General features: G+C 38.0%; 1 protein-coding gene across 1 annotated transcript; it reads left to right on the top strand.

Moving 5' to 3' along the window:
• Window positions 1-240: 240 nt before the first annotated feature.
• LOC145785827 (uncharacterized) lies at window positions 241-21,652 on the top strand. The gene is made up of 8 exons (XM_082597535.1): window positions 241-354; window positions 12,421-12,589; window positions 14,591-14,754; window positions 15,178-15,349; window positions 17,669-17,902; window positions 18,107-18,196; window positions 18,972-19,068; window positions 20,801-21,652. The coding sequence occupies exons 1-8, from the start codon at window positions 350-352 to the stop codon at window positions 21,229-21,231; spliced, it is 1,362 nt and encodes a 453-aa protein (XP_082453661.1). The 5' UTR covers window positions 241-349; the 3' UTR covers window positions 21,232-21,652.
• Window positions 21,653-22,969: the final 1,317 nt, after the last annotated feature.

Here is a 22,969-nt window from a genome sequence, read left to right as displayed (position 1 = left end):
GGAACATGAACTACTTAAATTTAACTTTATTAACCTAGGTTTAAGCTATTTTATTTTATTTGAAAAAAACTTCCAAGTTTTTAATTATAATTTTAAAATTACTTCAGAATTTTCACATTAATCCATAGAATTTGTGCCATAAACTTTGAAAGCAAACTCGTCTCGGAACAAGATTTCCCTCGTTTTCCAGTGAAGGCATTGCGGAACATTCCATGCATTTGGTTGAGAGATGAAGGAATCAAAAACTTGGGTTTTGTGTTTCGTTTCCTCGTTTGTGTTTCTTTCACCATTCGCGCATGGATCGACTGATCAAGATTTCTCAATCCAATGCAATCAAGCCAACGTCACAATGAGGTAAGAGCTTCGTAGCGACTCGAAATGTTGAAGACATAATAAAACGTGTTTTTTGGAGCCGAATTGTTTTTGAAGATGACTAGATGAGGCTATATATATCTTGGGAAGGAAGATAGCGTCTCCTTGTATTTGTTTTGTTAAAGTTTTGACTGTTACATTATTTTGGCTACAATATAGGCTACCCATGATAGCCTACTGCTGCGTTTCTTGTCCAAAAAAGTTAACTTGGGCCTGACATCATCAAAAACATTTTCGGGCTCACAAGACACAGCTGAAAAAGCCGGACACCTCTTAAGTAGCCTCAGGGCCGGATTTAGCTGATGGGGGGCCCGGGGCACTTTTAGATCGGGGGCCCCCGTTCGAAAAAAAATTTTTGCCCCTGCGGCGCGAAAAACCATCTCTACGTCTACAGTAGCATCAGTCCAGTACTGCACAGTATTTTGCAGAAACTTTAATGGCCAAAAGGAAAAAAACAACACAAAATCACTTTTTTTTTCACATAGGGGGGCCCTTCAAAAATCGGGGGGCCCGGGGCAACTGCCCCCTTTGCCCCCCCCTAAATCCGGGCCTGAGTAGCCTAATGCTTAAGAAGAGAAAATATTTGTAAACTTATCAAAGGAAGAGATATATTTCTTCTTTAAAAAGAGGAGTTGCCTCCAATATAATGTGTAGGCTACTAAGGTAAGCACTTTAACATGCTAATATCCAATTCAACCATTAACCATCAGATGTTACCTGGTCCGTCCAATTGTGACCATTTCAGCATTCAGCCAGAGAGTTGATTATTACTTTGAACTTTGTTTGATAACTACAGAAGAAAAAAGAGCAATAGCAGTGTTGGGAAGTTGCGTTTTTTCTTTGTTCCGAGAAACGCAACCTTGATGACGTCATGACTCGTGAACAGCGTAGCTTCTGATTGGCTGATGGTTCGTGGTTGAATTGGATATCTGCATGTTGAAGTGCTTACCAAAGTGTTAAACCAGACGCTCTATGACAAAAAACATTCTATCGGTCTGTTTGTAGTGTTTGATATTTCAAACATATTCAATAGATAACAAACTCAACTGGAATAAACACATTGATAGCCTTTCGAAAAAACTATCCTCTTCTTCAGGCGTACTCAGCAAACTTAGAAAATTCACTACTAGAAAAGTTCTAATCAATATTTATTATAGTATTGTACACTCGCACCTACAATATGGAATTATCAACTGGGGATGCGCACCCACAAAATACTTGAATAGAATTCAGGTTAGACAAAATAAGATAATTAAAATCGTTACAGGAGCATTTGAAATGAAAACTAAATTACTGCCACTCTATCAAGAAAATAAAATACTAACTGTTAATTCTACTTATAAACTAGAAATAAGCAAATTTATGTACAAATTTTATAATAATAAACTACCGGAAAACTTCAAAACTTTCTTTACACATGTATCATCTATTCATTCGTATAACACCCGACGTTCAAGTTCCAATTCACTTTATACTAAACTGGCAAATACCCAATTATTTCAAAAAAGTTTAAAATGCATGGGAATCAAGGTATGGGACAGTTTACCTCAAAATATGAAAAAAAACATGAACAAAGGCTTCAAATATTTCAGTAAAATGTGCAAAATACACTTCTTCAATAATCAAGAGCTATAAAAACGACATCCACTACCTGACTATGTTAATTGTTATTATTGTTTGTAGCATCTGTATTTGTTTTGTTTTTTCTGTTCTTCTTTCCTTCTTCTTTTTTGTGTCAATTTGCAACAATATTAACAACGCAATACTTTCTTTTGTGTAACTATTTGAATGAGAGAGTGCAGACTCGACGACCTCCTACGCCTTCAGGGCTACGGTCTTTCGCACTCTCTCATTGGATGCACACTGTCAGTTTTTGTTTTATGTATGTTTCGGCGTTTCGCATCCAAACAAAAATAAAATGACCATCCATCCATCCAGCAATCACGAGACTGAGCTGCTGAGTAACAGACACCACCATCGACGTGCGATGTCGATGTGTCTTCACCAAGTTTAAACACGTAGTGACGTAGCAGTCTTTCCAAGATACAACGCATACTCTAGGTCAGAACAAGGTAACTTATTGCAAAAAGCATGAGAATATTTTATGACTCCGGGATTGATAAAACTTAGTTGCATGAGTAAAGTCCGATGGGAAACTTACTTGAAATTTATAATCATTTATAATGTAACCTTTTAAGAGTTATGTTAGACTTCCCGTGACAGCACCGAGTATTGAACACGAACCGGTTGAGTGAGGCACCACTTCACTAACCGCTAAGCCAGTGGTTCCCAACCTTTTTTTATCCGGTGGACCCAGGGCCGGATTTAGACCATGAGAGGCCCTAGGCTATTCTATTTGTGAGGCCCCTCCCTATTTTTAAGCTCAGAATTTCTCTCTGTACAACATCACATGTCATTGCTTAATGTTAAAAATATGAGTGCATTAAACTCTTCGTGCTTTTCATTTTCCACATTCATGGGTGCAAATTTTTAATTAAAAGAATAAAAATTTAGTCAAGGCAGTTTTGCTTTTAATTTCTTTGATCAAACAACCGTTACAATAATTGTAAAGTTTCTTTACGAGCAGTGGCGTAGCCAGAAATTTTGAAAGGGGGGGGGGGGGGGTTTGACAGCGTGTTTGCTTAAAACAGCATTTCTTAAACTAGGGTAAATTTACCCCTGGGGGTAAATTCCCTCGTTTTGGGGGGTAAATGAGCTATTAATCAAAATATCCACATCAGTTGACGGGACAGAAAATTTGTGCCAGCTGTAGGTATTGGTATTGTAGATATCATTTCACCGCTTGACGGAGATAACTGGAGATAAACTCAATCAAAACTTGAAGGATGACATCATCAGTTATCTTCAAAACTTGCAGGAGGAGTTTGAATGATATTTTCCCGAGATAAATACTGGCAGCGTTTTGATGAAAGTAGTGAGAAATCTTTTTGTATGTAAAGTGAAAGATGTTCCTGAAGCAATCCAAGAAGATTTATAGAATTAACAAACGATTCTTTTGCAAAAGATGCGTTTCACTCTTGCAACCTAGAAAAGTTTTGGGTTAAAATATAACATTGCTATCGAAGGATAGGTAATAGGTATTCAAGCTCTGAATGTTCTGGTCACGTTTTCTTCAACTTACCTATGCGAACGCGACTTCTCTGCATTGCTTACTATCAAATCTAAAGCACAAAACCAACTTCATGTTGAATCCGATATATGTTGGGCATTAGGCTATATCCTACTTTACCAGACAATGAACGACTCGTTGCCAAAAAGCAAGGGCAGCCGTCACATTGAGTATAACTGATGGAGCTTGTTACTTTCGTTATTTAATAAATGAGTATATATATTATACCATTTTATCTATTGGGGGTAAATCTGATATTCATCTTTGTTAAAAGGGTAAAACATACAAAAAAGATTAAGAACCACTGGCTTAAAACGACACCCAGCAGCGGGGGTCTGGGGGCCTCCCCCAGAAAATTTTGAAAAATTATTTTGAATTTGGTGCATTCTGAGAGCATTTTTAACAAAAATGTGGGTATGAATATTCCTGTAAAATAGTACTGTCCGGTGGCATAGCAAAAGGATAAGATAATGTTTTCTTCGGCATTTTTCGGAAATAAAGCTAAATCTCCATGTTTTCTTGTTGCTAAATCCTGGCTGAGATATTTGAATGTTTGGTATTGGAAAAACTCGCTCTTTTAATGCAGTTTCTTTTAAAATTAGGCAAACTGTTTTAGAGACATAAAGAGACTGAAAGCATCATTCTCAATATAGTGACGTCACATGCGTGCCAAAGGGGGGGCTGAAACCTCCACCCCCCTAGCTACGCCACTGTTTACGAGGACATAAGAAATAGTTACAACCATCAAATAGAGTAAGACTAGGCTACCAAATTTTTTTTCTATAGCTTTCGTCAAAGCAAAACCATGCAAAAGTTCATCAAAATTTATCTGTTTAAGTTTGTCACTCTCAATGCACAGAATGTTCAGTGCGGACAACCTTTCTTGAGACATTGTCGATCTCAGTTTATTTTTGATGCTTTTGAGCCTTGAAAAAGATCTCTCTCCTGAGCAGTTAGCGATCATTAAGCTTAGAAACAGTCTATGAAAATGTAAAAGTTCATCACTAAGTTTCGGGACTCGGGTCAACATCTTCCAGATACGCTTCTTTAAAAAGTTTTAAACCTTGGTTGTCCATTTTCAGTTTTATCCAAAACTCTGGTGGGCTAAGGTTATCACTCATGGAGAGCATTGCACGCTTGAGGCAAAGCTCCCTATTCTTCTTGCAAATCATCTAAATCTTCTTCGTTAACAACAGAAGGAAAGTTGATGCTGTCACTCTCAAAATTAAAAAAAAACACTAGATTCTCCAAGAAAACCACTAGATTATTTCAAAAACCACTAGATCAAGTGGAAAATCACTAGGAGTGGCAGTCCTGGCAGTGGCGTAGCCAGGAAAAAAATTTGGAGGTGCCAAATATTTAATGAATTGAAGAGAACTACAAAGTGTTTGATTTGAGCCATCGCCACCTGATGTGTAGTGGCGTATTCTGGTGGGTTGAGCAAGAGAAGCAATAAAGCTGGTGGGGAGTTAGAGCGTGCCGAAGGCACGCGTATTCTAGGGGGATCTGGGGGCATGTTCCCTCGGAAATTTTTTGCAAAATTACACTCAAATAATGGATTATAGCGCTTTCTGGAAACACTTTTAAGGTAATATTGGTATGAAATTTATTAGCAGATAAACAGCTATTAACTTATTAAAGGTAGCTCTTACACACGAACAGGCAAAAACTGCGGCTAAAATTAGAGAACACCAAAAACTCAGCTACACAAAAACCGAACAAAGTAAGCCATTCTGAAATTGCTTCAAAAAATTAGTTAAAAGAAACGTAAATCGCGTAAATTTTGCGCGATTTACGATTTGCAAAATTTATTGGTGTCTTTCTGTGTGTCCTGGGGGGTGTTAATAGCCAAATGTCTTGGAAAACGTTACATGTTTCTACAAATTTTATTATATTTTCAACAAAGGGCTCAACTTTGGAATCTAAACTTTGAAAATTTGAGGGGGACCATGGCCCCTCCCCGCACAACAACGTGTCGTTGGTCCAACGTTAGACCATCGGAAACGTCCCGTGGGCCCTCCGTTGGTTTCTGACGTTGGCGCGTAAAAAATTTGGCCAGCGGGCCACCTTGGGCAAATCGTCAGTCACAAAAATCGGTTGGTTAAACGTCGATCCCCCGGTGGCACACTGTTGGCCAACCCTTTCCCAACCATTTGCCACCTGCGACCAAACGCTTTCGTTGGTTCGACGTGGGATCCACGACGCAATTTATAACTATCCTCACTGTGGCGAAAAAAGGCTTGGCTAATCGTAGACCCAACGTTGATGCACTGTTGGCCAAGCCTTTCCCGACCATTTGCCACCTGCGACCAACCTGACGACCAAACGCTTTCGTCGGTTCGACGTGGATTCCACGACGCAATTTACAACTATCCTCACTGTGGCGAAAAAATGCTTGGCTAATCGTAGACCCAACGTTGATGCACTGTTGGCCAACCCTTTCCCGACCATTTGCCACCTACGATCAAACGCTTTTGTCGGTTCGACGTGGAATCCATGACGCAATTTACAACTATCCTCACTGTGGCAAAAAAAATGCTTGGCTAATCGTAGACCCAACTTTGATGCACTGTTGGCCAAACCCTTTCCTGACCATTTACCACCTGACAACCAAACGCTTTCGTTGGTTCGACGTGAGATCCACGACGCGATTTAGCCTACAACTATCCTCACTGTGGCAAAAAAGAGTTGTTTAATCGTAGAACCAACGTTAGTGCACTATTGGCCAACCTACGACCAAACGCTTTCGTTGGGTCGACGTGGAAGACGCAATTTACAATCATCCCCTCTGTGGCGAAAACGATTTGGTTACTCGTGGGCCTAGCGTTGGCCATCATTTGCTCACCAAACCGAAAACGTTTCTTAACTTTGACCACATGGTGGCGTGTTGTTAACTCACTTTTTTCGAGTTAATCTGTGCTGAAAATGATGACCACGAAGACGTGGGAACGAGGCCTCAATTCGCAGTAAACCTTATCACCTACCATACTAGCATTCCACTCGGTACAACATTGCTAGAAAAGGCATTCATACAAGCAAAAAGTAGGACAGATGGCAGTTAAGTTTGTTTTTATTTCTAACCATCACAGCAAAAACAAAGAACATGCTAAATATAACAGCGGTCTAGAAAAGGGCATGAGGCAAATTAAATCAAATTTCCTGTCTTCCTCTTCTCAAACTTCTCAATCCCTATCTCTTGCGTATTTCAGCCAGTCTGAAATAGCGGCATGGATATTTCAATTTGTTGCTGTGGACAAGTTATGCGTTCTTCGTACTCCATCTAAAAATAATAATGTCATTGGGATAAATTGCCAATTGCTGGTCCAAACCAATATGTCTAGTGGAAAAGGTTGGTTGCTGAAGCCACGTAACTAACTCTAACAAGCAACTTTTTCCCATAAAGCAATGAACTAATCACACTGAAAAAGCTCTGAAAGTATCTCCCATGGATCAACTCAGAATTACATTGATTACAACAGTCTGGAAAAGAAAATGAGAATTATCCTGCTAAAAATAAACTTTGAAATCATTTCTTCAAAGATTTTGCGAATTACTTCTATTACAAATACAAAATTATGATTTTTCGTCACTGTAATAAACATCTTTTTCATGCAACCTTGCATTAAATTAACTACAGAAGCTTTGTCTGTAGTTATTATTCATTAAAAACTGAGAGTTTGTTGAAAAAGAAACATAAGGTAAAGGGGTAAATGCTTAAGCTGACCATGCTTGTGCTTGTAGTGAAAAAGGGTTATCGAAATCTGATGTAGCCTCATCATCATCCGTCATCACCATCATCCATCATCATCAGCCTATTCCTCACAAATAGAGCAAGTTTTCATCGACCTGAATATTCAAAACAATTTACTTTAAAATGTGAAAATGACCTTAATGACCTAACAAAAACTTGACCAAATAATTTAGTGTTTTTTTAGATTTTATGTTAAAACTAATTGCTTTTAATCAATTAGATCGTAACAAAATTGCAAAATTGCGATACAACACAGTAGTCTGAGCCACAAAACTGGCGACATAAAAATAAACAAATTATTGAGGATGAGCTTTTTTTATCAATGTAGGAGGAAACACTTTGTTTACCAGTGTCCATTTAAAACAAACTGACTTGAAATAAGTAATGGTATTGAATTGACTTTTCATTGATCTATATTAAATAAGCATCTGGAACCTTTTCCTTACTTTCAGAATCCTTACAAAAAACGCACCGCGCAAGCTTGCTACAAAAAGTTGACTTCATTGAAAAAACAGGAGATAAGCTATTTACTATTATCGAAACTAACACAAAAATCAATGCACTGCACAATACACACCCAGGTGTGTCCTAAAATCTAAATTTATGAATAATTATGTATCGGTATTGCATTATAATTAATTATAGTACTACATTGAACTAATTGAACCATCTCATGCTTTATCAAAAATGCTAACAACAATAAAAACAGCGATATGCAGTACATATGCACTCACCAATGCTTTTCCAGGCGACTAATGATATTATTCGAGGCTGGAGCTTGTAGGCTTAAAATCTTTCGCAATTTCATTGGTTGGACCTTGCTGACATACCAAAGCACCGCAATATTATCTTTGTAATTCGTACAAGCCCTCAAGCCGTCACAACTCACTGTGAATAAATTTGAAAGCAGGACAGCATGGGAAAAAAATGAAAAAAGAAGAGGATGACCTAATTAACACCAATGCATGACCTAATTAACAAAGAGCTGTTTATTGCCAGCCAGCAAAGCATGCTTTTGTATCAACATCTGTGAACGTTGAATCAATGAAAATCAATTTCTGCTCTGTTGTCCGGGTGAATCTAGTAGTTAAACTTAATTCAATTCAATCAAACTTTGGATTTAATTAAACCACAATTCTATTTGGGTTAAATCACTGGCGAACAAAATCAGACATTTTACATTGATTCAACATCTTCAAACATTGGATGAATGTGAAAAAATTGGACTTTGCTTTTCATAAGAAACTTTTAGGTCGAAACGAAATATTTCGAAAATTTGAAGCAAACGAGATGAGAACAACAAGTTTTGTGGCTAAAGGAAGTAATTTGTATTGAACACTCGAAGTCTGAATGGTTGAGAAATAGTTTTTGCCCACCACAAACATTCATATGATCATTTGTAGGCTACTTTATGGGGGATATTTGCGGTTATTGTAAAAACATGATGAAATCATTTTTTTGGTCCAAATTAAATTATTTTATTTTGATGTAGTTAATTCTAGTCAAACGTAAAATACGGCAGATGTAGGCTAATGAAAATCCTTATCCTCAAACAAGACAAAATTTTTGCATTTTGAGTTTTCTTGGTTATATTTTCAACAAAATATTATTTTTATATGAATTTTTGGCGACGGCTTATATTTCATTTCTAAAAATTTCCGATATCCAACCGATTTACTGACTTATAAACTATTGAAAAGCTGTAAAAACGTTTATCAAAAGAAGATGAATTTCTTTAATCAAATTTATGCAGCATTTGGTCATGCAACATTTTAATATAGGCTATTTGTATGAGTGATTTGTTTCGTGATTTGTTTCACTTTGTTTCGTGAGACTTGTGTTTTCTCTAATTGAAAACTATTTGATTCAATTGCATAGGCTAAGCATTTTGAATTCTATGGACTTTGAGTCTGATTGCAAATAAATAAACAAAATTAAGATTTTTTGGCAAAAGGTTTGCTCACAACCGAATGCCCACGGCGACGAACGCGCTGTGGGGCCCACCATTGGCTCAACGTCGCGTCAACAAACTATTTTTATATAGCGTTTTTGTTAGAATAAACCTTTGTTCACTTTAATTTCGTCAAATTGTAACATATACTGGCCAATGCTTCGAATTATTTTGTTGTGAACACGAAAAATGATATTTGTTGTAGAAAGGTTGGTTCACAACCGAATGCCCACGGCGACGAACGCGCTGTGGGGCCCACCATTAGCTCAACGTCGCTTCAACAAACTATTTTTTATATAGCGTTTTTGTTAGAATAAACCTTTGTTCACTTTAATTTCGTCAAATTGTAACATATAGGCTACTGGCCAATGCTTCGAATTATTTTGTTGTGAACACGAAAAATGATATTTGTTGTAGAAAGGTTGGTTCACAACCGAATGCCCACGGCGACGAACGTGCTGTGGGGTCCACCATTGGCACAACGTCGCGTCAACAACTATATTAGTCATATTAAATTTTTGTTGAAATAAACTTTAAAAATTCTTCATTTCACAGAATTATGATACATACTTGCCATATTTCTTAATTGGTTTGCCAGAAACACCAAAATTGAGATTTATTCTCAAAAGGTTGGCTGACAACCGAATGCCCACGGTGACGTACGTGACGTTGGTTCTTCGTTGGTTCAACGTTGTGTTAAAAACCTATTTATGATATTGACGTTTGTTGAAATAAAAATTTATAAAAGCTTCAATTCACAGAATTGTAATGGGTACTTTTCATTATGTAAGATTATTTCACCCGGAATATCAAAATAAACAATCGGTGGCTGGAGGTTGGTTTTCAACTGAATGCCCACGACGACAAATGCGACGTTGGTCCACCATTGTTTTAGTATTGTGTCCACAACCAAGTTTTACACAATATATATTTGGTAAAAAAAATGTTTTATGTGGTTTATATCACCAAATTATAACATGTTGTACCCTTTTTTACTGATTTTTTGTTCAGTTAAAGAAATAATGTTAGTTGGCAAATGGTTGTTTTGCGGCGAAAAGCCGACCGCGACGTGCGCGACCGTTGGCCAACGATCAGCTGACATTGTTTGCTGTGCGGGTCTCGCCCCCTGGCTACGCCTATGAGCCAACTACCGATTCTGTTTTTTTGCATAGAAGCTTCCAGCAGAATGAGCGTAATAATTGCCTTCATTATGGTGCAAACGAGTAACGACGTAATAATGACTGTTTACAACGTGGTTGAAACCAGTTGTGTATATTCAGTAATATATATAAGTATTATAATATTCTATATTATGCCTACAGAATTTTCTATTCTGAAAAGCTTGATATATAGGCCTATAGGTAGGGTTTAAACTTGTCAAGTTTTTAAAATAATTACAAACTTCGAAACCGAATTTCGAGGCCCCTGGACGTTGAGGCCCTAGGCTTCGGCCTGCCTAGCTTATTGGTAAATCCGGCCCTGGGTAGACCCTTTTAGACGATATTCAAGTCTAAATTCCCCCCCCCCCCCTTATAAATTTACTTTGTTAAAACCTCGTTTACATTAATATTGTAATCTAAGTCTTAGAATATAAACTAAACTTTCACTAGTAATAAGCTTTTTAGCTTGTAATATTCCTTTTCATACTAAAATAATTTCATTAATGAAGAACGTTGCTGAAAAGTATTTTATTCAAAGAATACATTCAAAATATAAGAGTCAATGCATTTAACAGTCTGTGTGAAGCTTGTAATTTTTTGTTTCAACAACTCATGAATGCTGGAAGAGTATTGGAAAGAGCACAACGAATATCATTTTCCACATCTAATCTGTTTCTCTGTTTTGTTTTCATTTGCGAAAATTGAAAAACCTGATTCGCATAGATAAGTGGAAGCAAACGGAAGGATATTTCTTTGCCACTTTGGGATAGGAATTACACATTAATGGCCAAAATCCAGTGATTGATTTTTCTCTAAATAAGTCTCTTGCAGGAATCCGTCTTTAGTTTTAAAGATTCATCCTGCAATTTATCGGGAAGTTTTTCCAACAACAATGTGAATGAATTTCGTATTAAATCAAGATCATCGTCATAAATTTCAGGAAAATATCGAATGAATTCTGATTCTAATGCTGTCAGACGTTGCAAAATGAATTCTTTTTCCAGCTCTGGAATAACTTGTTCTTTGCCGTCAATAACCGATGATAATTCTTTAAACATAGTAACATGTTCAATTGTTCATTCTAACTTTTCTCTTTCAATTATCAAGCTCGCAGGTGAAAGCTTCCAAAGCATCTTTAAATGCTGTGCGGTACTGGCATCTGCTCTTGAAAAGGCCACTCAAGCCAGGGTGGTCGAAAGGTAGAGGCCAGACAAGACGTAGTCCAGGACAGCAGAGCCTTCTAGTACCTTAAGACAATCTCCTAATGACACTGACATAAATCAATCACTCTCTTTCCAAGCTGTCTTGAGCCAGCATGGAAGCAGTACAGTTTGTAAATTCACATGGTAGGCCTATCGATATGTCAAAGGCGTATGGATACAGATAACCCATGTTGATGCGCAATCTGCTTCAAACGGAGATGGCGATTGCATATATGCTGTAGCCTATATTGGTGTTTTTCCACCGCATTTTCAGATTGAGTTTATTCAATGGACCAAACATATCAACCAAATAAGCAAGAAATCTAATCCATCTGTCATCATTCAGCAATGATACAAATTCCAATTTTCTTTAAAGTCAAAAAATAATGTAAGCTCGTCTCTGAGCTCAAACACTAGCTTGGTTACGTTTCCTCTTGAAAGCCATCGAGTATTTGCATTAAAAAGAAGTAGGCCTACGTGATGGTCTGCATCCATGTCAGTGCACAGTTGCTTAAATAATCGGGAGTTAATATAATAATAATTTCTTCTCTTACGCTCTAGTCTAGGCCAACTTACTAGGCTTAAAATGGTTTACAATTCTAAAACCAAATTCCCCCCTAAAAATTTCCCCTAGTGAGGAATTCCCCCCGGTTGAGAACCACTGCGCTAAGCCAATCTATGCGCATTGCTAAGGTTGCTTTTTTGAATTATGATAGACTTCACGTGACTGCACCGAGTATTGAACACGGGCCGGTTGAGTGAGGCACCACTCCACTAACCGCTAAGCCAATTTGTGCGCAATGCAAATTTTGTCACTACGGTACATGGTTCATTATAAACTTAACTTTTTGCAGATTTAGCTTGGAGTATTTGAAAAACTTAATTTCTTCTCCATCTGATGTTTATCTGGTCAATGTAACAAACCCAACACAGTTAGAGTCATGCAGGTTCAACAAGGCAACCACAGAGTACACCATCACGGCAAACAGCACCATCTTTGGCCTCTGCTTCGGGACTACTGAGGTTTGTTCATTTAGACATCTCAGCTAGTTACCTCAACAAAATATATTCGTTGGTTATAACTGCGTGATCATCGAGCAACGTTTTGTTACGTTGACATAGAGCAGGTGTCACCAAACTACGGCCCGCGAGCCGGAACCGGCCCGCGAACAGATTTCATCCGCCCCGCCACGTGCTGCGGAAATTACAGGTGCACTGCAATTCTGTACATGTGCTTCCCTTGGCATTAGCAACCGTCTTTGACTTTGCATTTTTGTGTAATAGAGACTTCTTTGTTGAAATTGTTCGTTCTTATAGTTCGTTGTTGTATGTTGAATTTGTAGGCTACATTTTTCCACCAGGCAGCCTACATGTTGGTGTTCTGTTTTTATCATTAGGCCACCACAAATGACCAAATTTGGAAAGATGTAATGTTTTTTTCAAGAGCACAATGTCCTGTAGTGTATCACAGCAGGGGATAGCCTAACTTTTCCAGCAACCTTTCGATTTTTATCACAACTTTGCTATTCCACCGCTGACTTTGTTATTTATTGTGCTCAATTCAAGTCAATGGAGATTCTAAATAGTTGTATATCTTTTCGCAAGTTGCATCCGGCCCGCAGCTGTTAATCTCGCAGCAATCCGGCCCTCAGAGAAAAAAGTTTGGTGACCCCTGACATAGAGTGTTAAAATACTTTTTGATTTGGTAATATGTCGACTTTTGCTCAGGGATTGTTTGTTTGTTTGTTTTCGTGTCTCTTGTATTGTTTGGTTTGGTTTTTGAACCTTTTGAACCTGTTCCCGTTCACTATTTGTAACTTTATCATTGCTGTTGTTTTCCGACAAAGAAAAATAAATTGAATTGAATTGAATTATCTTCGAACTGACAAAGCCTTGATTGGTTATTCCTGGTAATTTCGTATACTTGTAGAGGCTCTTGACGCAGGACCAGTTACCGAGATTGACAGAGTGAAGTTTTCCAATTGTTGAAGGTTTGTTGCCGGGAATTATTCCATCCAATAGATGTCAGAGCTTCGGTAGAGAGTTTGTCTTGTTGAACCATAGGCATACGAAGCCGAGCAACGTGATCAAGTTTAACATCTTCAAGTTTATTACATTTACATAAACATAAAACTACGCAACAAATTAAGTATCGAACGTTTTCGACATCACAAGATGTCCTCTTCAGGAATAATATACATACAAATTAACTACATCTGAAAAAAATACAATGGTTAACTAAATCTATAAACAGAAAAAGACAAAAACTGGACACTACTTCTGACTAGCTCAAACTCAACGATATAGGCTCCACGAAAAGCAAAGGTAACTGCATCAAAAGGTGTTAAACAGATCACATGAGATCATGTCTAGAGGCAGGTCTGAGTATCAAACTAAGATCTTGGAAGCCTTGTACATAAAACGTCACAATCCACTTTTGAACAGACAATTGTATGATTGCGGCTCGTCTTTCTTGCTCTCTGTATTTTAAAATTAGTTTTTTCGCACCTTGCCTTTCTACCATATCATGTGATCTGTTTAACACCTTTTGTATTTTTTTCAGATGTAGTTAATTTGTAGGCTATGTATATTATTCCTGAAGAGGACATCTTGTGATGTCGAAAACGTTCGATATTTAATTTGTTGCGTAGTTTTATGTTTATGTAAATGTAATAAACTTGAAGATGTTAAACTTGATCACGTGGCTCGGCTTCGTATGCCTATGGTCCAATAGATGTCGTTGAAAGGAGGGCAGTCCTGAAATGCGTTGATCAAGCGCACACCTCGAGAGCCGAACCAGCGCCTCTTGATCTTAAGTAGAGCGCTTGGCCACTGAGATTACTAATTGTCTGTTTATTGCTATTGTCAGTGTTGCACTTTGAGGTCATAAAGCAGGAATACAAGAGTGAGAAAACTCCGTCTTTTCCTTCAGCACCATCTAAACAAAATAATAAGAAGTCGCTGATCAGACAGAAAGATCGACACTTACCGCTAGGATTGTCACATAATACGGTTTTCTCCCAGACCACCGCTGGAGGGATAGCATTACAATACAAGGCCCAACTATTCCCCTCATCCAGGCCGGGACAACTCACATCATTTGACTCGATGTTCCGGTGGAAGTTTCAATGTTTGTTTCAGGATTCCTACAACATTTCGACGAGAAACCATATTTTGCCGTTTGCAGCGTAAGTATTCGACAAGCTCACTGATGATACATGTCAGTGTCAAACACGAAACGTTGGTACTTGAGGATCACTGTTGTCCACATTCACCGCATATTGCGTCTGCTTCACATCACCAAAGAGGATTCCAACAGTCCCAGCCATGACCGACTAAATATTCGGCATGACTTGTCAATTTTATAAACTGTTAGCAACAGTCTGCATCAAAACGTCTAAACATCACATTTTCTCATTTTTCACTGTCTACTCTATAAGAATGTCATAAAACATAATATCATTCTGTAAAACATGCCGAAGGTATTTTAACTCAGAACTAACTTTTTAATTGGTCATAAAGCAACCACGTTTTGCTGTTTTCCAAGGACATGTTAGCTCTGGTGTACGATGCTGAGAAAGTGTATCACCAAACTGTGATGCTCATTGCAGGAGGTTCAAGTTCAACTCCACAACTGCCCATCAAAATTTCAACCTTTTTACTGAGTTCTACTCTGACAACGCCTTCACCACGCCCTTAAATCCCCAGGGAAGCGGAATCCAAGTCGGAGATCTGGTTCATCTTCTCATTGGCATCGATGGATCATCAAACTTGGAGATATCGGTCAGATTTAGGAGTAAAATGATTGGAACACCTGCTAGTTGATCTAATTAAAAAGCAAAGAGCCCAAATTACAGTTCCGGTAGCCTAGATAGTAGATACTAAATCACGGATATATTATAGATATCACAGTAGCCTACTAAACTCATATTCAACAAAAGTTTCGAAAACTATACTGTTTCTGTTTTCATTTTCAGTGCTACAAAATGTCTGAATTTTTCTCGAACTTCATTGTTTGAATACTGAGAAGCAATATATTTTTTATGTTTTATAAAAACGATGAATATCATCATCATCATGGGGTACTGATCATCATCATCATGTTACTGATCATCATCATGTTACTGATCATCATCATGTTACTGATCATCATCATCATGTTACTGATCATCATCATCATGTTGCTGATCATCACCATGTTACTGATCATCATCATCATGTTACTGATCATCATCATGTTACTGATCATCATCATCATGTTACTGATCATCATCATGTTACTGATCATCATCATCATGTTACTGATCATCATCATGTTACTGATCATCATCATCATGTTACTGATCATCATCATCATGTTACTGATCATCATCATCATGTTACTGATCATCATCATCATGTTACTGATCATCATCATCATGTTACTGATCATCATCATCATGTTACTGATCATCATCATCATGTTACTGATCATCATCATCATGTTACTGATCATCATCATGTTACTGATCATCATCATCATGTTACTGATCATCATCATCATGTTACTGATCATCATCATGTTACTGATCATCATCATCATGTTACTGATCATCATCATGTTACTGATCATCATCATCATGTTACTGATCATCATCATCATGTTATTGATCATCACCATGTTACTGATCATCATCATCATGTTACTGAGCAGCATCATGTTACTGATCATCATCATCATGTTACTGATCATCATCACCATGTTACTGATCATCACCATGTTACTGATCATCATCATCATGTTACTGATCATCATCATCATGTTACTGATCATCATCATCATGTTACTGATCATCATCATGTTACTGATCATCATCATCATGTTACTGATCATCATCATCATCATGTTACTGATCATCATCATGTTACTGATCATCATCATCATGTTACTGATCATCATCATGTTACTGATCATCATCATCATGTTACTGATCGTCATCATCATGTTACTGATCATCATCATCATGTTGCTGATCATCACCATGTTACTGATCATCATCATCATGTTACTGAGCATCATCATGTTACTGATCATCATCATCATGTTATTGATCATCATCACCATGTTACTGATCATCACCATGTTACTGATCATCATCATCATGTTACTGATCATCATCATCATGTTACTGATCATCATCATCATGTTGCTCATCATCATCATCATGTTACTGATCATCATCATCATTATCATCATGATCATCATCATCATGATCAGTATGATCATCATCGTAATAAATAGTACTCGGAGATAATAATCAGGTAGCTCACTGCAGGTAGAGAAACAACAGGGGTATAAATATAAATCCACAAAGATAACTGTCAACAGGAACTTTCATCACCTCTTTCTCCTCACTGTTTCATTTTTCTCCACCATCCACGACCGACCTCACAATATCAGCCTCATTACTTTATCAGGTCTAGACCCAATCTGTTGTTCCACCAATAAAGGTGGATACCTCCCAACAACGCTGAAACTCAGATAAAATCTTGTGCTTGTGCCCCCAATAGCTTTCCTCCTCATCTTTTCCCTCGAAGAGTTTCTTCCAAGAATTTACGAGGACTAACATCTCGCAACCTTACCAAGCCGCAGCAAAGTTACAAGTATCAAAGGGAACATTATAGTTTTAATATTCTCTAAGGTACGCTTGTCCTTGGTGTCAACCTCAGTATCTGTTGAATCCGCTATGACGGTCAAGACTTCATCATCATCATCAGCGTCGCCATGCAGCACCTGATTATGTACAGTAATATCTGACGATTTCGGAATCACGAAAACCACATATTCCATAATAATCCATGATCCCAAGATAAGTAGCAAGTGTGGCTGTAACTGGCTTTAAATCTGTCCCTCGCACATTCACTCCACTGGATCGTTGCTTAATGTGCCTTTTCACGACTGCCGTGTCAAGATTTATCCTTTCTCATCTTCACATGTTTTCTGTCCTTCAAATTATCAATCTTGGAAGACAAGTAACCAATACAATAAATCGAGGATGTAATGTTTATCTAAACATGTTTACTGTATTCAAAACTTTGTTTTTATTTTCGCTTTGGTTCCAGCTTCCCGAGTGCCACATTCGAAACCAACAATCGGATATTGTTGATGTCATCAATCAAGGCTGTCCTGCCGACAACGTCACCGGGGCGAACATCACTAGAGTGAGCAAGCAAGCGATTGGCCTCTCCTTTCCAGCGTTTCTTGTCACGCCCCGAATGGATGAGACTCATCAGTACCTCACCATTCATTGCTCTCCCCTCATCTGCGACTCATTGGTGGCAAGCTGTCCTGACTCGGTGAGCATTGAAGCGTGAATTGTCTCATCAATTAATGAAGTTATTTGTTATTATTTGAAAGGCAATCAATTTATCAAAAATATCCATGTATGGTTTTGAAGTTTCCCTAATTGGCCTACTCGAACTGAAATACGGAACTAACGCAGCGAGTGGTTGAAATTTCTACTAGAAATCATCATATTGGTTTGCTTTTTGTCGTTTTAGGGATGCGTGATGCGAAAAAGGCGGAGAAGAGCGATCGGGAAGTCGACCTTGGTTCAAGCTAAACTGCACGTGATCTCCAACTGCAACTTGGTAAGGGCAGTGACTGGCTTGTAGACTACCTTGAACCAGACTTTAAGAGGCTGAGCATAGACAACTACCCAATCCGGAAACGTGGGGATCTTTACCAGATCTGGACAGATCCGTCTTCGATCTGATGAATATATTTAGCTTATAGGCTAAATCAAGTGGTTATCTGAGATACCTTTTGTCACACTCAGGCTGATGGCTGATAGCTTTGTAAGTTACTAGTGAACGAAAAGACTGGGGACCAACTTTTATGAAATAACTTATAAATTCATCAGTTCTTTTTTGAAGTAAAATTCTGGTTTCCAAACCAAGATTGGTCCACACCACCAATGCGCTCTACATCTCCACCAATGCGCACCTAGCAACATGATGATCTAGCGCACCACCACCAACGCGCTAAATTCTCATCATCAAACGGAAAGCAACAGGCCAACTGGTTTTCTTATCTCGTTTCCATCACGAAAACAGCTTTCTCGCATGCTACTGTAGTTGGCTGTTTTTTGACTGGCGCACAATCTGTTCCACTGCAACAAACGAACAAAGAGAGAGAGAAAACTTTTATTCTATCGGTTGCGAGAACAGTAGCCTAGGGTAGCCAGTAGCCTACAATTATAAACAATACGAATAAATTAGCACCATAGCAATCTAGATACCACAACAGACAGGAAGCAGCGAAAGACTATATCAGTCATCGAGTCAGCTGCTTCCCTGAACAGGTTAATGTAACCTTGCAAAGTAAACAGTTCTAACATATTGCGGTTTGCATCATTCCTTGCAGGCTTGCTCCGAGATCTGCATGTACGAAGAACAAAGAGGATATTTCTGCTTCTGCACTAGAGGCTCTGTTCTTCAGAACGACGGACTCACTTGTCTCAGTAAGTTGTAGCTCCTGGAAAAGATCCGCCTCGATAACTCAGTTGGTTAGCACGTAACTTCATGAGCAGCTTCAAAATCAATTGGCGCTGGTTCGACTCTCGGGGTGTGCGCTTAAGCAACACATTTTATTTTAAGTACTGCTCTCCATTCAGCGGCACCTAATGGATGGAATAATTCCCTGCAACAACACTTCAACAATCGGAAAACTTCACTATGGCAATCTCGGTGACTAGGCCTGGACAGTGGTTCAAAGAGTCTACAAGTATGCGAAACTGTCAGGATTATGCTCCCAAAGAAGCTTTCCGAGTGCGAAGATAAAGATTCAATCAATCAAACCAATATAGTAGGGGAAAGGTGTGTATTTTGAACCCCTTAAAGAAAAATAAGCACAACTCAGCTAACTTCCGGTCAATGTGTATTATTTTTCACCCAGATACAGTCTAGGTACTTGCAAACCAGTGTAGAAAATATAAATCACATACAATAAAAAAATACAGAATAATTAAGCAATAAAAAATGTTCAAAAATGGTCCAAATTACACATATGGTGTGTATTTTGGACCATTGGGGTGTGTATTTTGGACCATTGGAGTATGTAATTTCAACTGAAGTTGCTTGAGGTCTTCGAAATGAAATTTCTGGATGACGGTTCAAGAATTCCTTAAGACAATCTTTTTCAGCCAGACCCTTTTCACTGTTGAAGCGGGTATTGATATTATTGGAAAACGCAATGTCATATGCAAGCTTTCTTAAATCTATGGCCCCTAAACCATAAAATCTTCACTCCATTTCCAAAACATGTTTGACCAGTTGATCTTCAATATTTTCGGGAAGATCAAGTTGTCGACCAATGGTTTTTGACACTTGTGTAGCATATTTATTGGTAGCCTGTTATGGACATGTTTTAACACTACAGCTTTGGGAATTTTGAACTGACGCGATGCTGCATAGGTGAGATGACTGGTCCAAATTACACACTGTCATGCATTGTTAAAAATTACCAACTATGACTTCCACACTTGGTTACAAGTCTTGTAATTGATCACAACATCTCCTTATAGGTTAAAGATAATACCAACATCATATCAGACTCAAACGTCATGCCAATAACGTCTCAGCGCTTAGCAATCAACTCCCCAAAATAACATCAGCATACCCATAACCACAAATTCCAATCTCCCGTCCACGTTTCTAAACCTAATGAGCTGAGTTTTTCACATCCGGGCTATTATTATTTTTTTCTTTCAAGCTGTTCAAAAATACTGACAAAACGATTTTTATTTTTTGAGTTAGGGGACTGGTCCAAATTACACACTGGTCCACGTTACACCACTTTCCCCTAGATAGCCCATAGCCCAACGATAGATAGATAGCCCATAGATAGCCCAACAGTAGATAGCCCATTTAGTGAGCTTTTAAACCGACGGCATCCAAAGTAGCTCTCTGTGACCTTTGTGTATTTGCAGTTTGTGTATTATTTCGTTGTTTTTGTTTTGGATGTGGACAACTTTGTCTGACGCAAATAAATAATAATAATAATATCAATGTTTTCATTTAGTCCAAGACCAGACAATCAATTTTGCATGTAAACGAAATTTTTGAACATTCGACATCTTTAAAAGTTAGTTGGATTACTTAGTCTAATGCTTAGTTTATGGATTCTATTGATGGGAATACCATTTAAACGTAAGATAAATCAAACTTACAATTTTTACAACAAATGTTCACCAGGAAAAGGAAGGAAGCCTTCACTATCCAAATACAAGGAACAGCATCGCCCAAACTTAGACAAGATCACAACAGAAAAGCCCAAAATACCAATTAAACCAAGCTCTCCAAAAGCGAATCATCATCAGCCAAAGACGAATCATCATCAGCAGAAGACGAAACATCATCAGCAGAAGACGAAACATCATCAGCAAAAGACGAATCATCATCAGCAACAGTCTAATGGAGCAACAATGACCGAGGAAAATAAATCGAGGAAATCCGGGAATGCTGTGAATCTAACTGTAATTCTTCTTTACTCCACTTTTGGAATGCTGGTACTCCTTTGTGTCCTGCTCTTAGTGTCTGTCGTGCAAAAATGGTGGATTAGAAGGAAGTACGAAACCTTAAGCGAAGTTAATCTAAAACTAGATGAAGTTGCGCTGGCTCAGTGAATCTTGACGTGATAACGTCAACGTCTTCAACCCCATGTCTTGGATTAGCTACAAGTTTACATTGACGAATAAAAATTTTGCTTATTATTGTTACAATTTTACTGCAGACAAAAATTTGTCCAATTGTAATCACACAAAACGACAAAACAAGCAAACCAGACAGTATGATCATGTCTCCAGACAACGAATTTTTGTCTAATTCTACGTTTGTTTGTTTTTGTGACGTAGGCTATTCATTGCCAGCCCTCGATCTTGCATTATGACTGAAATTATTATCACCACCATCATGTATACAGCGCCCAGGAGAATAGTTTGCTTTGTGGATGTGCCGCTATATAAATGCTGTAATTATTATATTGTATTGTTTATTTTCTTTTCCTTCCAGCCACAAGGGTGACAAAAAATAAAACCCCAATAGACCGGTGTCCGACGCTTTTTTCGTAAACAGTTGTTCGTAATACAATTGTTTGTAAACAATTGTTCGTAAAATTAATTCTTCGTAACACAATTCTTCGTAAAGCATTTCTTCGTGCATGCAATTGACCGTAATACTAGTTGTTCGTAAAACAGTTACAATTCTTTACGAACAATTAATTAGGGTAGCGTAGGCCTATATGCTAGAGATGTAGTAGATGTGACGTGTTGTAGACGAGCAGACAGAGTGTAGAGACTCCCTGATTCAGAATGGCAGCAAAAAAGGAAAGCGAAAACTTTTGTATGGTGGCCAGCTTTATTACAAAGATTATAGTGCACTTAACGCACAAGGGCAAGAAACTACTTTTTGGAAATTTGAGCATTTTCAAAGGAAATGCCCTGCACGAGTAACAGCAGGGGCGCCGAAACAATTTTTGACTGGGAGGGGGGCAGGATTATGAAAAAGGGCACTTTTGTTGCTGAAAGGCCAATTTTTTTAAAACGTTTAAGATAAGATATAGCGATAATGCTCATCTATCAGCTCACTATCGAGTAATGATACAAGTTTCCGGTATACAAAGAAGGACATCATGCTATGTTATAATGATGTAACCTACTGTGTTGCAGAATTTGTGATGTGAATATTATTTTGAGCTTTTAATTGAAAGCTTTTGATTAACGATTTCAAAAATATTTTCATTGTCGGATATCTCGAAAACTAGAGCCAATTCGAAAAAACTAAGTGCATTTTCGGAATCAGGGGCTTTGAAATACTTTAAAATGACTCTCACTTTTATTTGTGCCAAAGTATTTTTGTTGGCCTAGGTTATAATTAGGCTAAAAGCGAATAGCAGAAATTGTTATATTGCAAAATGTGCAGTAGCTTACATGACTTTAAAAGGGCACCATTGCCCCTGTCCCTCATTGATGCTCCCCTGCCCCCCGCTTCCGGCGCCCCTGAGTAACAACTGAAAAATTGTTCACAAACAATTGACCTATCACCTGTTTAAGAACAATTCACTATACGAACAATTGATGTATACGAAGAAATGATTTACGAAGAATTGTTTTAGGAAGAATTAATTTTACGAACGACTGTTTACGAACAATTGTTTTACGAACAACTGGTTACGAACAATTCACCTATAACCCAATAGTCCTATAGGCCCTATCAATAGATTCTTACCAGTATTTTTTCAGCTGAAATTTGTCAAATATACTGTATATCAACAGCGGATAAAGTCCTATATAGTTTTGTGACAAATCATTTGTTTTTGAACTTGACTAGAACTGGTTCCTACACCTAAGACTGAAAGGACCTTCA

This window comes from Aplidium turbinatum, chromosome 16 (assembly GCF_918807975.1).
Source record: "Aplidium turbinatum chromosome 16, kaAplTurb1.1, whole genome shotgun sequence".
Classification (NCBI taxonomy): Eukaryota; Metazoa; Chordata; class Ascidiacea; order Aplousobranchia; family Polyclinidae; genus Aplidium; species Aplidium turbinatum.
The sequence above is the reverse complement of the archived record's forward strand: the minus strand, read 5'-3'. Positions and strand labels throughout refer to the sequence as shown.

What these genes read in the sequence shown, in the direction of transcription:
- LOC145785827 (XM_082597535.1), top strand. An exon ending in TGGCAAGCTGTCCTGACTCG is followed by an intron (nt 17,903 to 18,106) that starts GTGAGCATTGAA and finishes TTGTCGTTTTAG; the next exon opens with GGATGCGTGATGCGAAAAAG. An exon ending in CGACGGACTCACTTGTCTCA is followed by an intron (nt 19,069 to 20,800) that starts GTAAGTTGTAGC and finishes AATGTTCACCAG; the next exon opens with GAAAAGGAAGGAAGCCTTCA.